This window comes from Equus asinus, chromosome 11 (assembly GCF_041296235.1).
Source record: "Equus asinus isolate D_3611 breed Donkey chromosome 11, EquAss-T2T_v2, whole genome shotgun sequence".
Lineage (NCBI taxonomy): Eukaryota > Metazoa > Chordata > Mammalia > Perissodactyla > Equidae > Equus > Equus asinus.
This window is the reverse complement of record NC_091800.1, coordinates 47,743,473-47,765,694: the sequence shown is the minus strand read 5'-3', so window position 1 is coordinate 47,765,694 and position 22,222 is coordinate 47,743,473. Positions and strand designations below refer to the sequence as shown.

General features: G+C 33.3%; 1 protein-coding gene across 2 annotated transcripts in view; it reads left to right on the top strand.

Annotated features, from left to right (window-relative positions):
• The window catches only part of KLHL1 (kelch like family member 1), a 334,991-nt gene that overhangs the window by 143,314 nt on the left and 169,455 nt on the right, over window positions 1–22,222 (top strand). For both annotated transcript variants that reach the window (XM_014860009.3, XM_070480883.1), the window contains exon 4: window positions 11,430–11,626. In XM_014860009.3, coding sequence (XP_014715495.2) covers window positions 11,430–11,626 — 197 coding nt within the window. The remainder of the gene's footprint in view (window positions 1–11,429; window positions 11,627–22,222) is intronic.

The following is a 22,222-nucleotide window of genomic DNA, read 5'->3' as shown; positions in this document are numbered from 1 at the left end:
TGATCCTTTTTATTTTTCTCACAACCAAAATTTCCTTGAGTATTGAGTGTCAAGCGTTTTAGATTAAACTCTACAGCAAATACTGGGAGTGGGAAAATCTACCTAGTTGATTAGGGATAGAGTTATAAATTACTATATAACTGAAAATAAAGGGGTCTATTCTATCTTAAAGTTAAGGAAGTTAAACACCTGTGCATAGATGCGGGTCAAGGAAATGTTTGAACAAAGTCAAGATTTTTACTCAGCAAACAATTCCTTGTTCTTTCCAAATGACGGATATGAAAGGATAGTAGATTTAAAACAATTTAAGTAAATAGGAACTGCTGATATTTTTGGTTCCGACCTGACACCCAGTGGACTTTCTAAATAAAAAGGTGGGCAGGTAGGAATGGAAAAATGATGGCCTTTGCTGTTGCAACTACTACTTTTTTATTGGTTCTAGTGTAGATATTTCCGATTTTTCTAACAGTGAGCTCTTGAGCTATGAGACATATTTAGTATCAAAAAAACATAAACTGTGCTTTTCTTGTGGCTGCAAGGCATGTGAGACATTGTTTAATGATTAATAAACTCTAAGCTTATAGAATTTCCCAGGTATAGCTTGTCATTCTCTTTTCTAAAACTAGTTTGCTATAATTTTTAGAGGACAACCAGATTTTTTTTTCCAGATGAGAGGAAGAGAGTGAGGGGAGAGCAGGGTCCCAGTAATATGTCACAAATTAGAATAAGGAATAATTTGATGGAAGCAAAAGTCTAAATGGCAGTAAAAATAAGTTTCTCTTTGTAACCATTTAAAAAGAATGTAAGCCTACTAAAAATAATAAAATGATGTAAAACAAAATTGCCTTAACTTTCCTGTTTTTTTGGAAACATTCAGAAAAATCCTATGAATTTATTGATATAAGTAAATTGCTAAGTAAGTAATACATGACAGAGAATATACAAATCTTCCGTGTAGAATTCCAAATCATTTACATAATTAATCTGCCCTAAGGAGATAGAGCATAATGCCCCTCTCCTTAAGTGTGGCAGTACATAGGGACCTTCTTCCAGACAACACAGTATGGAAAAGGAGCTAAAAGAGTAATTTTACCATGGGGGAACCTGACAAACACTATGTCTACCAAGTGATCAAAATTAACGTCAACAGTGATATGTCATGTTGATAGTATGTAACCTTGATACTATGTGATGAGACCAAAAGCCCATAATCCCAGTGTAATCACAATTGGAAAAATCCTAATTGAAGGACATTTTACAAAATACTTATGCAGCACTCTTCAAAGTTGTCAAAATCATCAAAAACAAGGAAAGTCTGAGATACTGTCACAGCCAAGAGGAGCCTAAGGAGACATAGTGACTAAATGAAATGTTGTATCCTGTGTCAGATCATGGTCAGGCAATAGGTAACAAATCTAAGGAAATGTGAGTAAAGTATGGACTTTAATTAATACTAATATAACAATATTGGTCCACTAATTTTAACATATGCATTATACTAATGTAGAATGTTAATAGCTAGGGAAAACAAGTGTGTGTTACATGAGAAATCTCTGTCCCATCTTTACAAATTTTCTGTAAATCTTAAAATATTCTAAGAAAAAAGTTATTGGGGCTGGTCCAGTGGTGTAGTGGTTGGGTTCACACACTCCACTTTGGCAGTCTAGGTTCCCAGGTTCAGATTCCAGGTGCAGACCTACACATCGCTCATTAAGCCATGCTGTGGTGGCATCCCACATACAAAATAGAGGAAGATTGGCACAGATGTTAGCTCAGTGACAATCTTCCTCACCAAAAAAAAAAAGAAAAAGAAAAAAAATTTTTAATTCCTCTGAATTACTAAAATGTCAATTTTCATTTTGTTTTAATTTCTAGTGCGGCAATATATTCTTTCTCTTTCCTTCCATTAAAGATAGATAGATAGGTAGGTAGATGAAAGATAGACGACAGATAGATAGATATTTGCACCAACTGGTAAAATGCATACTTTTTTCAGTGTAATTGATTTTATAGATGAAATATGGTAATACAGCACAGTAGTCAATAGGATACCACTTGTCTATTAAAAAATAGAGCAGTATTTCCTGTCAGAATGGCTGTAATTAACAAGACACGAAACAACAAGTATTAGAGAGGGTGTGGAGAGAAGGGAACCCTCATACACTGCTGGTGGGAGGGCAAACTGGCTCAGCCACTATGGAAAACAGTATGGAGATTCCTCAAAAAATTAGGAATAGAACTACCGTACAATCCAGCTATTCCACTGCTGAGTATTTATCCAAAGAATGTGAAAACATGAATGCGTAAAGATACATGCATCCCATGTTCATTATAGCATCATTCACAATAGCAAAGACTTGGAAGCAACCTAGGTGCCCATCAAGGGATGAATGGATAAAGATGTGGTATATATACATAATGGAAAACTACTCAGCCATAAGAAAGGATGAAATCCAGCCATTTGTGACAACATGAATGGGCCTCCTTGAGGGTATTATGGAAAGCAAAGTAAGTCAGAGTGAGAAAGTCAAATACTGTATGATCTCACTTATAGGTAGAAGATAACAACAACGACAAACAATCACATAGAGACAGAGATTGGACAGGTGGTTACCAGAGGGGAAGTGGGAAGGGAGGAGGGTGAAAGAGGTAATTAGACACATGTGTGTGGTCATGGATTGTAATTACTCTTTGGGTGGTGAACATGATGCAATCTACACAGAAATTGAAATATAATGATGTACACCTGAAATTTATATAATGTTATAAACCAATGTTACTGCAATAAAAAAGGAAAAAAGGAAATAAAAAAATAGAATAGTATAGATCTATATTCTTCTATAATCTTCAGTTTTTCCTCCCCATTCTATTTTATACATTTTCATTCTAATACAGTGTAAATTTAATGATATTCTCTTATAGAAAATCAGAGTTTGTCTATAATATGGATTTGGAACTCTCAGTAATGTATTTACTTACAATGAGAATATAAGTAGTAGCACACATTGAAGGTACTCTATCCAAGAGTCATTCCCTTCTTACTCCTCCAGTTGACTCAAGGGAGGGTGATTCTAATTCTATAATTCTAATTCGTATAGGGTCAAAATAAATCATTTGGGTTTTACCCATTTCTAATTATCGAGTTAGGCGTGGTGATATGATACAATTTTACTGAGGCAACATGGAGAAAAGACTTCTGGGGAGATTTTAGTAAAGATTTCTTCACTGATGCAAGAGAAATATACATGAAGGAATAATTCCTCTTCTGGTGGGTGTTTTCCTGTCTGAAACTTGAAAGCTTGAAAAGTTTGAAACTGTGAAGCTTGAAACTATGGCAACCATGAGGGAAACAGCAAGTCACTTGGGAAGATGGCTGTTTCCTGATCATGTGTTGGGCCTTTCAATTAATCAGTTCTGGAAAGAACCTTCCTGTAGACTTTTCAAAAGAGGTTATAAATATTTCCTTATTATTTGAGAAATTTTTCTCAATGTTTTCTGTTACTATAGGCACAGGCTACGTAGGTATCTATCGTTTCATCTAGGTATCAGATATTTTTAAGCCAATTTTCTATGGCACCTAAGGGAAAAACATGTAGATTTTCCCTCTTAGTAAACTGAAAGCCGTTTGTGAACATTATGTCTTGAAAGTTAACTTTGAATGAAAGTGTAGATAATTTTTTTCATTAACAGTATTCATGTCTTTTTTTAAGTGCACTTTTAAGTCAAATATGTGGCAGATTTTTGCCTTTTTACCATTGAAGTCCATCAGTGAAATGGCCAGGTTACGGATATAAAGAAATATACCATGCATGACGTAGCTCAATTGGTGTGCGCTCAGGCTCATCACTCACTAATATTCCATTTGCGCCCTCTGGCTTTTACAAATGAATCTTTTCATTGGATATAATCCAAGATAAAAAAAATAGAACATTTTTAACTCTTTGGAACAAATGATGTTTATATCATCCAAATTTACATCAAAAGTTACCAATAAGCCACTTTAAAAATTAGTTTACAGCAGATAACATGAGAGAATTCAAAAGTTTTCTTCTTTTTTTTTAACAGGAAAGGATGGACAGATGCCCTGCTAAAATTTTATCTAAATTATTATGAAGTACAGTGCTAAACTCAGTATTGCAATTTGGGCTAAATAATTATTTTCTTTTGCAAACATATTTTACATATCCTATAGCTTATTTCACTGCCATTATTATGTTAATTATTATGTATATTATGTCAACTCATTTCAAGTGTTGACTGGGAGGGTAAAGATACAACCGTGTACACACACCCATGCACATCATTTTGTACGTTAGGTTTACACTTATAAGATTATTTTAGCACTATGTTGGTCATGATAATGGGATATGTGAAGTTTCCGTGACTATACTATGTTCTATTTATTGTAAATTTCAAGAAAAAAATTGACATATAATCCACAATGTCTCTAAATAGTGATATCATATCTTTGTGATTTTGTGAGTAAAGTTTGAATTAAAGCCTTCAGACAGTATTTACAATTACCAGTCAACTCAAATCATTTTTGTTAATATTAGAATATTTTTAAAGCTTTATTGATGAGTAATGAGCATATAATACTGTACGTATATAAGATGTGCAATTTGATATTTTGACATATGTAAATGTAAGTGATATGTAAAACCATGACTACTATCAGGATAATGAATATATCCATTACCCCTAGATGTTTTTTTAAGCCCTTTTATTATCTGTCTTGTTGCTCCTCCTCACCTTTACCCCATGCTCAGGTACTGATGATCTGATTTCTATCACAATAGATTAGTTTGGTCGTTTAAGAATTTCAATTAAATTGGCTCGTGGAGTTTATTTTTTGTCTGATTTCTTTCATTCAGCCTAATTATTTTTCACTCAGCATAGTTAACCATGATGTTGCATACATCTTTCTTTGTTATTACTGAGTAGTATTCCACTGGAGATATATATATATATATATACTACAATTTTTTTATCCAGTCACTTGAACATTTGGGTTGCTTCCAGTGTTTGGCCATTATAAAATAAATCTGCTATAAACATTCATGTACAAGGCTTTATATCAATATATTCTTTCATTTCTCTTGGGCAAATACTTAGGAGTGGAATGACCGAGTCATTTGAAAGATGTAACTGCAAAACTACTTTCCAAAAATGTTATACCATTTCGTGCTCCCACCAGCAGTTCTAATGTGTGTGTAGTAGTATCTCACTGTGCTTTTAAATTGCATTCTCCTAAACGGTGATGATTTTGTGTATTTTTCCATCCATATATCTTCTTTTGTGGAATGTCTGTTTAAATCATTTGCCCATATTTAACTTTTCTCTTATTATTGAGTTTGAGAGTTCTTTTTTGCATTCTAAATACAAATACTATATCAGATATATCATTTTGCAAAGAATTTTTCCCAGTCTATGCTTTATTTTTCGTTCTTTTAATATTGTCATTTGCAATGATTTTTATGAAGTCCAGTTTAACAATTTTTTTCTGGTGGATTATGCTTTTGATGTTTTATCTAAGAAATCTTTAATTAACTTAAGGTCACAAAGATTTTCTCCTATGTTTTCTTGTAGAAGATCTGTAGTTTTAGGTTTTACAGTTAGGACTCTGATCCATTTTGAATAAATTTTGTATACAGTCATGTTGCAATTAACCATGGGGATATGTTCTGAGAAATGTGTCATTAGGTGATTTGGTCATTGTGTGGGCATCATACAGTGCACTTAAACAAACTTAGATGGTATAGCCTACTACACACCTGGGCTACGTGGTACTAACCTTATGGGACCACTATTGGACATGCGGTGCAGGACTGTATTGAGTGAGGTATGGATTAAAATACAAGTTTTTGTACATGGATGTCAGACTGGGCCAGCTCCACTTGTTCAATGACCGTCCTTTCTCATTAATTGCCTTTGAAAAAACTAGTTGTTTACTTGTGGATGGTTCTATTTCTGGACTCTATTCTTTTCCATTGATCTGTTTGCCCATGTTTAGACCTATACCAATCAGCTTGAATCACTGCAGCTTTGTAACAAGTCTTAAAATCTACTGGTGTTATTACTCCCACTTTGTTCCTTTTCCAAAATTGTTTTGGTTATTCTAGGCCATTGCGTTTACATATGGATTTTAGAATCAGTTTGGCAATTTCAATAAAAAGTCTGCTGGGATTTTGAATATGATTGTAAGTAATCTGTAGATTAATTTAGGGTGAATTGAAACTTTAACAATATTGTATCTTCCAGCCCATGAATACAGTATGTCTAAAACTTCACCTAACACCCCAAATATTCTAAGTAGAATGCTGTGTTGGGACATCCCCAAGATGCTCCCTCCAGGTTGATGGTTCACTGGACTGGCTCACAGGACTCAGCCTATAGTCATACCAATGGCTATGATTTTTTATGGCAAAAGGATACAAAATACAACCAGAAAGTGAAATGGTGCATAGGGCGAAGTCTAAGGGAAACCAGGGGCAAATTACCAAGGGTCCTTTCCAGTGGAGTCACATAGGACACACTTAATTTCCTCTGCAATTTGTTGTCACAAAGTGTGTGAATGGTTGCCAGCCAGGGAAATTCATTAGAGACTAAGTGCCTGGGTTTTTTTTATTGAATACTGATCATTAGGCAGCCTCTGCTTAACATGTACCAAAATTCCAGACTCCCAGAACGAAAGCAGGTGTTCAGCATAAACCATATTGTTTATACAAACAGTTTAAGCACAGTGAGACATTCGTATTAGTTAATGGTGAGAACCGTCTTGAAATCTAAGTTCTCAGACGTGAGTCAAGGGCAAATCTTGCATGCAGGCCTTTTCAAGAATAGTTCAGGCCTGCTGTGTTAATTCTTCTCGGGACAAGTGCTATTGAGAACAACTAGTTAATTAAAACTAAAGAAAGTCACTCTCCCAATGGTCCAAAATCACAATAAAATAGAATTTATAGAAGCCATGCCATCTACATTTATCATTTTTTATTTTCACAAGATCTATGCTAAGAAGCATGCAACCGTGTTCTTGATGATCTTGCCAAAAACTTTTAGGCAAAATTCCTCTGAAGCTCTTAAATCATGACAATATTTTAAAGATATTTATAAAAAATTGTTATACTTATAATTAATTGTAAACAATAACAGATTTTAATGTATTCATATTATCTGCTCTATAGTTTACTTTTTTATAAGTGCAGATACACCTTTCATAAATCATCTGAAATTGATATAAAAATAGCTTACTGTAATTTGTAGAATATTTTTTCCTGTGCTTACTGTAATATTTTATAAACCTTAAAATATATACCAATAATTGTACTGATATAATTAGTCTTAAAATCATTTGACTTGGTGTGAATCCTTCAACTTCAGATGAAGATTTTGTTTGACATTATTATTGGATGATAATGTTATTGATAATATGCAATATAAACACCTCAAAGAATTTTATTGCTATTGGCAAATGTCTCTTCTGCTGAAGTGATCTATGACTCTCAATTTTCTCTTAGCTGATAATACCTGAACAATAGGGTCCTTGTGTCTTTATGAAAATTTTAGAAATTTAATTTCTAACTTTTATTATTGATAGTGTTCCTCTTTTATATCAAAACTCAACTTTAGGTAGCTAATTTAATTGAAAAGTAATATATAATAAAAAGTATTTTAATTTTGCTATCATTTATTGTTCCTTTCAATTTGTTGTTTCCACTTTACCTGCTTTTTTTTCCCATCAAATCCCTTGCTACACTTAGAAGCATATTTTAGATTCCTTTGCTGTCTTATTCTTTCAGTGAAACTCATAAATAAAACATAATACTCTTTACCTATTAAACATGTTAAGTTATGGGTGAAATACCATGTTTGAAAGCAAAATGATCCCTCACCCTAAAGACTACTTATTAATTATAAAGGAAAATTTTCTTTAAAATGAAGAAACCTGCCAGACCCTGCCGTAAAGGAGATACCAAACCTTACACCGTCAACACCGAGACGCATTGACATCATGAGCCTCCCTCTCTAAGGCACCGGAAAGGGTACAACATCACCTGTATTGTCCCCACTAAAAAGGATTCGGCTAAACCCAATCATGGGGAAATAATACGACTTATTCAAATTGAGGTATTCTACAAAACAACTAGCCTGGACACATGATTAATATAAATTTCCTGAGGTCAAAATGGCTAAGAAATTGTTCTAGATTAAAGGACGTTAAAGAGACATAACAAGTAAATGTAATATGTGAAGCTTGATTGGATCCTGAGTTAAAAGATAAAATCTATAAAGCACATTAGTTGGATGTTTGGGGAAATTTACATTATAGCAAATGCTATTATTTCAATTTCATGAGTGTGATAGTTATATTACAGCTCTGTAGGAGAATGCTTTTGTTCTTAGAGATACATTCTCAAACATTTAGGGGTTAAAATATCATGGTTGAAAGCAACTCTCAAATAATTCAGTAACTACAACATAGATACTATGCACACACACAGGCAAATATGTTAAAATGTTAACACTCAGTGAAGCTAGATAAACAGTATATGAGTATTTATTACAGTATTCTTGCAAGTCACTGCAAATTTTTTTTAAATTCCAGAATAGAATCTTTGGTGTGAAAAAAATAAAGGCATTTCATTTATAAGTCTTTCTTAATAAATACTCTGTCCTTGAAAGATGAATTTTTGAAAGTAGACAACTTCTCTAACCTGTCATAGAAATGTTCATGTTGAAAAAAGGAGAAGTCTAAGAAAATAATATAGTAGCAGTTAGAAAATATATTCCAACTGGCAAGAATACACTTTTAAATTTTGATTAGATGACAGCACATTAATAATGAAGGTTAATCAGAATTATTTTTTCCCTATAGCCTCACCTTTGAGTTTCAAATTTAGTGCAGCCTATCTTCCAATTTCAAAGATGAATTAAAATATATGTCCCTTTTATATAAGGACTAGTCACTATCATTAAATATTAGAAGCTACAAAGTAGGGCTTACTGAGTCAAAGAGTAAAAGAAATATATAAATAAAACTAGCTTGGATAATTCAAACCTCAGTCAAATTTAAAAGACTCAGAAAGGTGAATAAAGCAACATTATTTTCTTAGAAAGCCATCTATAGTTCTCAAAATTTTCCTATTAAACTGAAAGCATACACCCTTGTTTTCAGTTAAATTAAAACTAATGTGGTAAAGTTATATAAAGACAGTAGAAATTAAATCAGTAATCAAAGAAAAATGAAAACATTATAAAAACTCTTTGAGACTGAGTAAAAATTGATGTTTATGAACTAAAAGTTCTCTGAAATGAATAATTTTCATGGGTAGAACTTCTAGAATTAAAGGTTATTTAGATCTTTAATAAGTCAGGATTAAACAGTAGATTAATTTATCAAAGACGTGTCCATGATTTTAAAGGTAGATATGAAAATATTATAAACTTTTGGTACAAATAATTCTCATAAAGAGTACTTCTAGAAGTAAAAATAAACTAGCTATTGCAGTTTAAAATATCAGGTTTAAACAAAATATTAGATATTCTGGAGAGAGAATTAATAAATAGAAGATGTAAAATAATTGCAGACATCGAGGAGAGAATAATACAATCCAATATGTATCTCTTAGAAATACTCTATAAGAGAAAATTGAGGAAGCAATGGTGAGAAGGAAGAACCACTTCAATGAAAATGGGCAAAAATTTTCTAGAATTCATGATGGACTTTATCATCATATTCAGCAAGAACAATAATTTCTTTTTTTTTTTTTTTTTTGAGGAAGATTAGCCCTGAGCTAACTGCTGCCAATCCTCCTTTTTTTGCTTAGGAAGACTGGCCCTGAGCTAACATCCATGCCCATCTTCCTCTACTATGTATGTGGGACGCCTACCACATCATGGCGTGCCAAGCGGTGTCATGTCCGCACCGGGATCTGAACTGGCGAACCCTGGGCCGCCGAAGTGGAAGGTGCGCACTTAATCTCTGTGCCACCCGGCCGGCCCCAAGGCCAATAATTTCTAAACAAAATCAATAAGTAATTATATTCCTAAAAAACTCACATCCATTATCATTACCCTATATTGTTCATTAAGAAGAACCAAAAAGAGTTGATTCTCTGAACTAGTTAATCAATTAGACAATCCACTGAAAATATTGGTTAATTTACCAAAATAAAAAATGGCAGAAGGATAAAATAAACACATGGTATAAAAATTTTTACATAAGTACAGGTACAGACTAATTAAAATAAAATTAAAACTGCACTGTTTAGAATAGATTAGGGCATAAGAACTAATAAAACTATGTATATACTTGAATACTTAGAGTTTATTATTTCCGTACTACTAGTTTAAATATTGAGTATTACGATCTGAAGCTTATAGTTCTGCGTGATGATTCTGGGACCCAGGCACCTTACTTCTAACTTCTTGTGTATCTTCCATCCACTAGGGTTTTATGTCATCTTGAATTAGCTGGTAGAGGGGAAATAGAGCATGAATGTGGCACTTTTATATCATAAATGCCTTTTTGTGGTAGAAACACACATGCCTCTGCTCATAGTCCTTTGACATGTGTTATGACATTAACATGTGGTCTGGCTTTGTGTTCAGGAAAAACGAGTAAAGAATTCCTAGTGAACGGTAGCAGTCTGGGCCACAAAAACTAAGATGGAATAAACCACTTCCGGAAAAGTACTACTTAGAAAAACGCACTCAATACTGATGGAAAATCTGAATGGGACTAAACCTATTAAAGATGAATTTAATTGCTAAATAAAACCTAATGCCAGATAATTAAGCCCAGAAGCTTTCACAGATGTGTTTTACAAACATTCCAAAAACATCTCCATCCCCTTAATAAAATACTTCAAAAAAGAGGAAAGACTGAAAAAGCTCATTTTTTGAGGGTCAAATAACTGACCAAAAGGAAAGAAAAGTTATAGAAAATTATAAAAATGGGTACAATGAGTTGAATATACTATTAATCTACAACACATGTATACATAAATGTATATAAATATACACATATTAATTATCCACACATGGGTATTTCATGTTCATAGACATATATATTGTCAGAAATTTAGTGAATCTTTGCTCTCTTAAGTTTGTAGACATGTATTTTGAACCTTATTACTCTTTTGTTTCTTAATTCACAAGCAAAGGAGCAACCATAATCCCTGCTGAAGTGGATATAGATATTTTAGGTGAAACCGCATAGGTACTAGATAATTTTGAACATTACATGAAGTAAGAGATGCAAAGTGCTTACAACATTTGCTGGCCTTTAGTGAGTTCTATTTATCTTGATTACTGATCTCGGTTCAGATCATTTCTAGCAGATTGGCCTAATGTTTTGAGTCATACAATGGTACATGTTATTTTATGTTTTAAGCCGCATTTCATAATTCTCTTCACTAAATGTTTAGGTTGCTTGGAGTTAAAGGAAGACACCATTGAGAACCTTCTTGCTGCAGCGTGCCTTCTGCAGCTTCCTCAAGTAGTAGAAGTGTGCTGCCACTTCCTCATGAAGCTGCTGCATCCATCCAACTGCCTAGGAATCCGAGCATTTGCAGATGCTCAAGGATGCATTGAGTTAATGAAGGTGGCCCACAGCTACACAATGGTAAGGAAATGTAATATTTTAATAATAGAGGCATAGTCCTTTGTCAGAAGTTAAAATATTTACAGACATGACATTGAACAACTTTTTTAAGTTTACAATGAGATTTACATGCTTGCCACATTTTTATTATGGGACACAATGTACCATATAGTGTTTTTAATCTCAAAGTAAAAAAGACATTGTGTAATGGACTTTATTATTGCTTTATGGATTATATACATTTTATAGGCAATATAGATATAGATATTGACTATTTGGGATTTTTAAATGTTTTTAAACAAATTTTCCTTAATTGTTCCTGGCATATCTATCTTTTTACATCTGCTTCCACAGCTTCTCTTTTTTTCCTTTCCTTTCTAGTGAAGAGCTAGCAGTCTGTGCTACAAACACCTATAGTTTTTTTTGCATTTTTCTTGCAACCTTTCTCCTATGGACTGAGTTGTTTCAACAAAATGCATATGTTGAAGTCCTAAGCCCTGCTGTGATGGTATTTGGATGGGAACTTTGGAAGGTAATTAGCTTTAGATGAGGTCCTGGATGTAGGGCCCTCATGATGGGATTAGTGCCCTTTATAAGAAGAAACACAAGAGAGTTTGCTTCCTCTCTCTCCACCATGTGAGGACACAGTGAGAAGGTAGCCATGTGCAAGCCAGGGAGAGTCCTCACCAGGGAACCAATCAACCTACACCTTGATCTGGGACTTATCCTCCAGAACTGTGAGAAATAAACTCCTGTTGTTTAAGCCACCCAGCATATGGTATTATGCTATGGCAGCCCGAGCTGGCTAATACACTTTTCATCATAGCATGTTATATTTGGTATGGCTTTGCTTGTATAATTTGTGGAGAAAAGATATAGTTATTGTGTATATGGCAAAGTATTGGTATAGTGAATATTGGATTTCAGAACTCCTGGGAACTTCTATACTAAGGGAAAATATTTAGATATATAAACCAATTGATCTAATTTTTTTAAATTTGACTTTCTGTACCACGTTCACAGTGGGTTTAAATTGAGTGAATATTACTCAATAAATACTCCTAAAATAATTTAAGCCTATTTTATACTTTTCTCCTTGATTTTTTTCTATATAAATAAATATGTATATGTGTATGAATTTTAACCGTTTTATAAAGATACTAAAAATCATTGAACTGTACACTTTAAATGTGTGAACTTCATGGTTTGGATCTTTTTTATACATTATCTTTATTCTAGAGCAGAATAATCAGTTACAACAGTTTCATACCCATTATATTTCATACCCTAGAAATAATCATTCTAAAAGCACTTAATACAATGCCTGGCATGTTGCAAGCCCTATATAAAATGCCAGCCATTTTTGCTATTGTTATTATTATTAACATTATTGTTTTCATTGTTACTATTGAAAAAATCAATTGTAAAGTATAGAACTTTACCTTTCCAGCTCAAGGAAAGAATTTATAAGAGATAAATCTCATTAACTATATAGTTGCTATTTATTAAAAAGCTCTTATTTTAAGATTTAATGCCTTTTCAAATCACTAATGACAGTCAGCCATTTGAAAGTCTTCTAATTGTTATTCTTAGACAGAATCTCAATATTATTTTAATTTTTTCTTTAATCCTTTAAGCAGATTAGTAAATTAAGTGAAAATATAGAAGTACAAAGAAGGAGATACATGCTTTGTAATTCTACTGTCAAATTCTTCTCTCAAAATATTCCACGACAGGGCACAGTACTACTATTGAAATGACATGAACTATATAAAATCAATGTAAACAAGTACTTCATCAACCAAAATATCAAAGTCCAACTGCAGTCATTTAACTATGCACATTTCATTACAATTAGGAGCTCCTGGCTTAGCTAAGCCAGAGAACAATGTGCCTCCATATCCAGAGGGATAATGGTCCCTTCTGGTCTAGTTTGAAATTATTAATTTGACTAATAAAAATGTTTTTCTTGCAGCTGCTTGGACTGTTCTGCAATTTGTCACATGATAGTAACGAGATTTTTTTCGTTAAACACTTCAAAATGTATACTCCATAGTAAAATATATTTATAAGAGAAATAAAGAAGAGTTCTAGCTAAGACACTCAACATTCTAAGCAACTCTATCTTAATTTATTTTTGAGACTATGAATAGATTATGTGTTGTGTTATGTCTATTGAAATTTAATGATTTTGAATTCTTTTGGAAATATGAAACTCCAGTATTCTCCAGATGCTCATGGGTTTATTATTTTAGTGAACAAAATTTACCGACCAGTTGTCATCCTAGATCACTATTTTCTCTCAGTTCTGACACTTTAAAATGAGTATTTTGCATCTGATATAATTTTTCACCACGTATTGCTTCCGATCCTTGTTTAACCAGGCATATGTCCTCATCCAATCTATTCAATCTGTACTTAGAGAGAAACCTATTAAGTTATCATGTTTTTCTCTTAACTACTTGAGTAGCACGTTATCCCAGTTTTCCTACCTCTGGAGACTGAAGTAACTTCTTTATTGGTTCTAATTACTTATTCTTTCTTTATTTCATAAATAACATTCTTTTCTTTCTAATTTTCAATATCCTTGATAAAACTTTTTACATATGAACTTGATTTTCAATGTACAGACATTAACTTACTATCTGCCTTTGCTATTTACATGATTTGCTATCTTTCTTTTGTAAATTTCACTCATTTATTTGGCTTTGGCTATTGATTTTGTGTGGATGGTTCCAAAATCTTTTCAGGGAAGATAACCCAGCTTGACGGTAGTTCATGTGCAAAATAATGGAAAATTTTTATTGAAAGCTCAATATTAGGAAGAAGGGTGAAATTAATTCTAAAACATTAATTTAAACTTTGGCTACATGAATATACAGATAGCACAAAATAACTGTAAGAAATAATCCTCTTGTACTCTATTAGTCGGAGTTCATTATGAGACCTGTACTTAATTCTGGACATCACATTTTAGAAGCATTAGAGAGTGACAAACAAACAGATGAGAATATCAAGAATAGCAAATATTTTATAATCATGTCATATGAAGAAAAGTTAAAAAAATTATGGATCTCTATGGCTGAGTAATATTAGGGAATGAAAATAGCTGTCTTCATGTATTTGATAGAATGGACTTATGTCTAAAACAGTAATATTTGTGTTTCTCATTCTGTTTTTCATTTTAATAGTGTAATCTTCTGTTCAAATTAAATATTACATGAAAGAATGATGTTAGCGTTGATCTGCTTTGTGTGAAGAAGAATGCAAAGTCCAGAGTCTACTTCAGTCCTCTGACCTTTCTCTCTTCTGGGTTGTGTATTTCTGCTGATCATCACTACCATTTCCCTCCAAGATCATCTTTGCCTTGAGAGGAGATGCCTGGAACTGAATTTCCCAGAAATCCCCTCTCCATATGGTTCTGAGCTAGAGTTTGCCAATAAGAGACATTCATACAAGATATGGAAAAGGGAAGAGGTGGAAGATGCGAGCTCACATGCAGTTGCAGGCAGAGATGTGCACTAAGGGAAAGTTGAAATAACTTCTAAATGTGCCCTTGAAAGTGATTAACTTCACTGCTGTAGACTGAGACAATTGATGGGAGCCTTCTGGAGGTTTCTGAGGAGTGTAGTGCCTTTGTGGAGTGCTTTTGAGAACAGTTCACGTTGAACTGAAGGTCCAGATCATTAATAGAAAGTTCCCTGACCTTCGCTTCCACAGCCCTTTCAGGGGTTCCTGAATCCTCCAATTCCGTATCCACAATTTTTCTTACAGAGAACATAAACTGACTTGTTTTCCTACTCTAATATTGTCTTCAACACATACCCCAGAATAGCAGGTTCAACTCCGTATTTTGAAATTCATGATCCTCCACATCTCGCTTCTGAACCACTACTTGGGCATTTTTCCTCAAAAATAAATGGAATTAACTTCACTCTTTCTAAATATGTGCCATGAATTCCCATCACTTGTACTTTACTCATATTTATCTTGTCTGGGATCTATGGTATCTAATTCTTAGTAACATCTCAATTTCTAGTTTAAGTTCATCTATGAGTAAGAAAAATTTTAAACCTTTTCATGCCATTGTCTCCCTCATTTGAAATCTTGGTATTCCTTTTCTTAAGATTATGTGAGATTATCACAAACTTCATTATGCTGTTACTTACCTGTTACGTCTCTGTGACTGGCCTTCACAACAATGTTGCAAACTCCTTTATGACAGAGAACAAGTCTTACCATTGAAATTTGTTTTGTCCCAACAAGGCATCTAGTACATTGAAATATAGTAATTAATTCCTGTGGTTCCCTTGGGTATTCTTTTAGTATTTGACTCCTGAATTCAATAATTCAACAAGACTACACATGATTTTCCTCTAACTTTCTTTCCAGTGGTATTTCCTGCCATTATTTTCCTTGTTCGCACAGTTCTAGCCACATCAGCCTTCTTACTGCTTATTGACTGCACCAAGCATAATAGTACCCCAGGACTTTTGCGCTTGTTCTTTCTTCCCTCTGCCAGAAACACTCTTCTTTCAAATATTTATATCCCTCTGCTCTGTCTCATTCAGATCTCTGTTCAAATGTCACTTTCACACAGACTTCTTCTTTGAATAGTCTATAGAAAGTGGCACTGCCTTCAAAACACTCTATTCCCTCACACTGCTTTATATCCTTTAGAGTACTTATTAGTTCCTGGCTTTTCTGTCATACATATATATTTTTTGTTCCTGTTGTTGTCTATGTCCATCATTAATGTGGTAGCTCCTTGGTAGCATTTTTTTAAACTTCTGTAACCGAAGTGCCTAGATAAATGTGTGTACCTAGCATTCATTGTTGAATGAAACAGTGAGAGGGTGAGTGACTGTTGACTACTGTGTACCAGGAGCTGTGTAGGTGGCACTAGGGATACAATGGTGACCAAAGTCCAAATATATTGACCTTAGAGTCAAGGTTAATATGTTGAATGCAAATAAATTATCTCTATAAATGACAATTGTATATGTGGTAAATGCTAGAAAGGAAAATTATAAGGTACTATGGGAGAGTAAAACTAGGAAATCCTCTTTAAATAAGTGATGCTTATACTAAGTTGTAAAGGATGAGGCAGAATTAATCAGGCAAAGAGTGGCTACAAAATGTTCGTGAGAGGGAAATGGTGGTGCCAATCATCTGAGGTGGGAAGGAACTTGGCTCTGTTTAAGGAAATTCTAGTGTGATGGGATGACATGGAGGGAAGGGAAGAGGAGTAGATGATAAGGCGGGAGATTAAGGCAAAGCTAAATTTTGCAGGGTTCTGGAGAATTTGTTAAGGATTTGGGTGTTTATATTGAGTATAATGATATATCACTGAGAGTTTTTGGGCAAGTAAGAGCCAAGATTTAATTTTAAAACTAGGCATTGGATTACTAGAGCAGAAGGCAAGAAGAGAGACCGAGAATAAAGGTCAGTACTTCATTAGAGGCCTATATATATATTCACACGCATATATTGGGTGAATTAGCAAGAAAAAAGAGAAACTGAGGTAACTCTAGCTTCTGCCACTGTGCTTGATGGAAATACTTACCACTACTGGTGCCGGTGGTACACAAGGTAAGCGTATAGTACATATCAGGCACTGTTCTAGGTGTTAGACATATTTATTTAATTTAATTCTTTCAAAACTCTTGCAAGGTATGAGTTATATCCATCCTAAAAATGATAAAACTAAAGTTCTGGGATGTTAAATAATTTACTCAGGAACAATAGATAGAACATGCTACAATGGGGATTTAAGCTTAGTACTGTCTTACTACAGATTTCATGCTCTATCTAAGATGCTAATGAAAATACAGTGATTATGCTTTACCCATAATATCAAGTCAGATTTCTGATATCCAAAACACTTCAAAACATAGATTACTTCAGACAAACAGATATTGCAAACCTAAAACCTAGACGAAACCAAAGAACTCCGTGAAGACTTCGGTCCTTGGTTTTTTCATTTCCCTGTTTCTCTTCTCTCTCTTTCTACCCAGTGCTACCAGCATGGTTTGCAACATTTCGCAGTGTTTATGCTGGAGGCAAAAGCAAACACAATAGGACCAATTAGAGACCAACAGGTTCAGTGAGTAGCTTGAAAGGTAGAAGCCTCAGAACTGGGGCATAAGCCTTCCAGAGTGAGTGTAAGAGTAGCCGCCCTCTCAGGGTCTGGTGCTCTTAAAAGCTCCTGTACACCGTTCACTTGTCCTTCAGAGCCATTAGAGCTGTGCTGGAGAGAAAAACAAACTTTCCTTATGTGGTTTCTGTTCACAGCTTTAAAATTCTGACGTTTCTCATGTTTTCTGGCTAGCAGCATGATTTTTCATCTTTACCAATAACCCTTCTAATAAACCATAAATTAAAGTTTCCTTTGGGAGAATCAGTGGAATTTAACTTTAAATTTCTTTGCTTTTCTCTGCCATCAAAATAAAGTTCCCTTCATCCATGTTTTTCTTGGGCCTATTATGTGATACATGAGTACTAAAATTTGTTTGGAATGTTGTCTTTTTTTATTCATTACTTTTGTTACTCCTTTTCAGCATCTCATATACATACATGGTCTGAGCAATGAGTTTAAATTAGTATATAAGTGTCAAGCTGAAAATTAGAAAAATTTGACTTCCAGAATTTCTTTGTAAATTGATAAGAAATGAAGGTGTCAGTGTGAGTTCAATGAGTGGATCAGAGAACAACCACCATTGATGCTTAATGATCACATGTGGAAGGAAGCCTGTGGAAGCCCAGGTAGAAAGGATCTTCCTCTTATTCTCGTTTTTGTTTTTGTTTTTCTTTACTTGCTCTGCCCCTAAATTCAACTGACAATTCCCTACAGGCAGTTTTTATTTGTCTTCTAACTTGCAGTCATTGGTAAATTTCTAGTCTCCTGGTTAAAACTGGAAGTTGGTTTGAGTGAAAGAGTTTTTAAAAATTGACTTTTAGTTGTGTTTAGTGTCATGTACAAAGAGGATATTCAGATTATACTGGATAAAATGATAGAGATGTATAATAAATAGTAATATTATAACAAATAATTATTCACTCAAGTAATTGCAGTTTGACTATATAGAACTTGGCAATTGTTAGGGTTCTACAAAATAACCACAATTAAATGTGCATATATGACAGTTTCAAAGACTAATTAAGCATAATCATAGAGTATCCTCTGAAAATTATAGGTTTTTTAATGGTCCATTTTAGACACAGTCAATTTCCTCTATTCAGATGCTCTTTGAATATATTTCCATTTCAGGGTTTCATATCCAAAGTGAAGAAGATTCTATTTTAAGATATGCATCCTTCTGCTTTGTTATTGTTGATGATGATGAAGAGATAACAATATTCACCTACTTGAAAAACCTTCCATTTATTTTAAGAATTCTTTTATTTTCATTTCTTCTATTGAGCTGTTTCTAAAACAAAAAGATATAGCTCACAGCTGTATAAAATCGCAATGCACACGTATGCAAAATTTATTGTTGAAAATGTATTAGGTTTTCTTTATTGTCCAGCAGATTAAATTTTTGTGGAGCTGCTGTATGTCATGAGTTGATGCTGTAGCAAGAACAAAACTAATAAAGTTGCAAGAAGGGACACTAATGTTAAAAATATCCTATAAACATATATCTAAAAGATTTTCGTAGTAACTTGTAAATAATCTCTCAGAGTTTAATGATTTCAATTGCTTAATCTATAGAATTTCCTTCTGTAATAAGTAATATTAGTACTAATAATTCAAAAAGGGCCTCCTATGTAATGTCAGAAGAAAGGAATGCCAGACACTTTTTGGCTACAATGCCCTTTCCAGTTTGCAAAGCACAGTTCTTCAACAAATGAAATTAATGATCTGCTTTTGTTCAAATGAGAAAAACAATTCTGATTTCTTATACATATGAAAGCCTCACTTTATTATAATAATTTGCATATCATGAACTCATGTTGTGCAATATTTATATTTTCTGATGAGGTAATGAATCACGTATTATGAAACTAATTTCTTTTTATGCTTCCCTTTTAGATTTTTCTTTTAACGACATTTCTCGGTTAAGGACTGGACTTGTGCTTAAAGGTCTTTAACAGTTATTTTTTAAAGAAGGATGAAAGGTAGAAGGCTCAATTATAGTTCACAGGAAACACGATAAAGCAATCTTTGCTTGAGGGGAAACCCAGCGTGCCCTTTGTACACACAGTAGGGGTGAGGCAGGTCATTTCCTTAAAGTAACATTTTCAGAAATTTATTGTACAACCAGACAGAATTCAAGGAAAAAATAACTGCTAATAGAGTATCCAACGTCCCTCCAGACCCCAAGATACTCTAAATATATTCAGGTTACGCACATAGCCGGATTACGTGTTCTGTGAGCTAACAGACCACATCTGACTTGTTCACTGCTATATCCTTAGTTCTTAGTTATAGCAGCTATAGATACATGATAAATGATGTTTGAAAGAAAGAATAAATGAATAAATCCTTTTACATATTCATATGCTATCATAAATTTTATCAACTTAAATGACATTATGAATATTAATAATTTGAAGTAAAATATATTATCTCTATTCTACAATAATTTGAAATATTTATATGGTGCCTAATTTTACTTTTCATATCTCTTTATTAAAATATGTTTATAAATAAACTCATACAGGATGCACCTATGATCTTTAGAGTTTATCAACTTTTTTATCAGCTCTTTCAAAACTGTTTAACAGATAATACATATTCCATCTACTATATGTATGTATTTTAAAGTTAAATTTTCAGTAGATCTGTTCCATATTCAAGGTCTAAATTTAGTTTCTTTGTTTTTTTTCTTGAGGAAGATTAGCCCTGAGCTAACATGCGTGCCCATCTTCCTCTATCATATATGTGGGACGCCTGCCACAACATGGCTTGAAAAGCGGTGCATATGTCCGCACCCAGGATCCAAATGTGTGAACCCCCAGTCGCTGAAGTGGAACGTGAGACCTTAGCCTCTGTGCCACCGGGCTGGCCCTATATTTAATATTTTTGACTATTTCAAATGAAAGCTATTCTTATTTAAATTTAATTTTTATTGAAGGTCACCATGCTATCAAGGAATAAATATAAAACCTGGTGGTCCAATATAAAGGACACATACTAACAGAAGAATTAGTACTAGGCCAAATATACCCTATTTTAATGTAATATTGAAGATTCTAAAAAACACGTCATAATTAAAAATTCCTGGATAGTAGTAAGCAGAAATCAGCAAAGGTTTGAAGGATGGGATTCACATCCTGACCTCCCTAAGTAAATTCAATAAATAGCATAATTCTGGTGGTGGGCTTTGTTCCAATAAACACATAACTCTTCTTTTTTTGTGTGCATATGACAATGTTTGTTTGAGCAACATAAAAAGATGTTTTACTTGCATTAGTGTTACATGATTTACAATTACTAAAAGAACTTTCTTGAAAATAATGCAGAGTAAACACTTTTTAAGCAAAATGAAATTTCATCAATACTAAATCTAAATAGATTTGTATAAGATTGAATAAAGTTTCAAGTTAGATATATTATTCTAAGCATTTGTTAAAGATAATTTGCATTGCAATTGACTCTAAAGTTAAAAGAACATGAAGAGATTTCCAAATATATGGATAGAGTTGGAATTCATTTTCTTCTCCACTTCTATTTGAAAGGAGAATAAGCTGATTATCAATTTATAAAGTAGTATTTCTATTTTTAATTCTAGTATATGGATAAGAATTAGTTATAGCTAAATGATGAGGAAATAGGGGATAACATGAAATATAGGAGAAGATACATACTTTCGAATAAATATATTGCAATTGAACTAGAAGAACACTGATGAAGTTCAAATTAGAGTTTATTATATGTAGTCACTGATTAAGACATATATACATACATTTACATATACAAATAGACATCTATATCAGCATATATTAATCAGACTGCTTATATTAATCAGAAGAAAGGCTGCATTTTTAAGTAGTAAACTCTATAGTAACCGTAGATTACACTGTTTCAAAAATTCACATTTTCCACATATACATATACACTTGTATTATGATCATCATCAGATTAACCTTTACATTTTTAAATTTTATACATTTGACACAGGACTAGCAAAAGCATAAGGAAAATATAAACAGCAATTAGGGCATTGTCTTCATTAAGTATGTTTGCTTTGTCACATGTGCTGACAGATATCACCGGAAGGTGTAGTAACATACTTTCTTCCTCTTTGGAAGAAGAATATGGCAAGTTGCATTTTCTTAATTATTCAGAAAATTATAGGAAGGGGTATTAGATAATGAAAATTCGAAAATCCAAACTATTCTCAAAGACTCTAAAGCTTTGTTTGCAAGTGGCCCATGATGCGGTGTGCATTTGAGCAGCCTGCTTCAACAGGCAAAAAGCCTTTAGTGATTTGTGATGATTTAGTTGTCAGTAGATTGAAACATCACTTGGCATAGGAAAGAACATTTTTTTACTTGAGCATTTAAAGTCAAAAATGGACAGTTTGATGAACTCACTTGAAATCCAGCATAGTAAATTGATACCCTCTTTTTTTATTTTTTAAATCATAAAACTTCTGAGAATCATTGCCT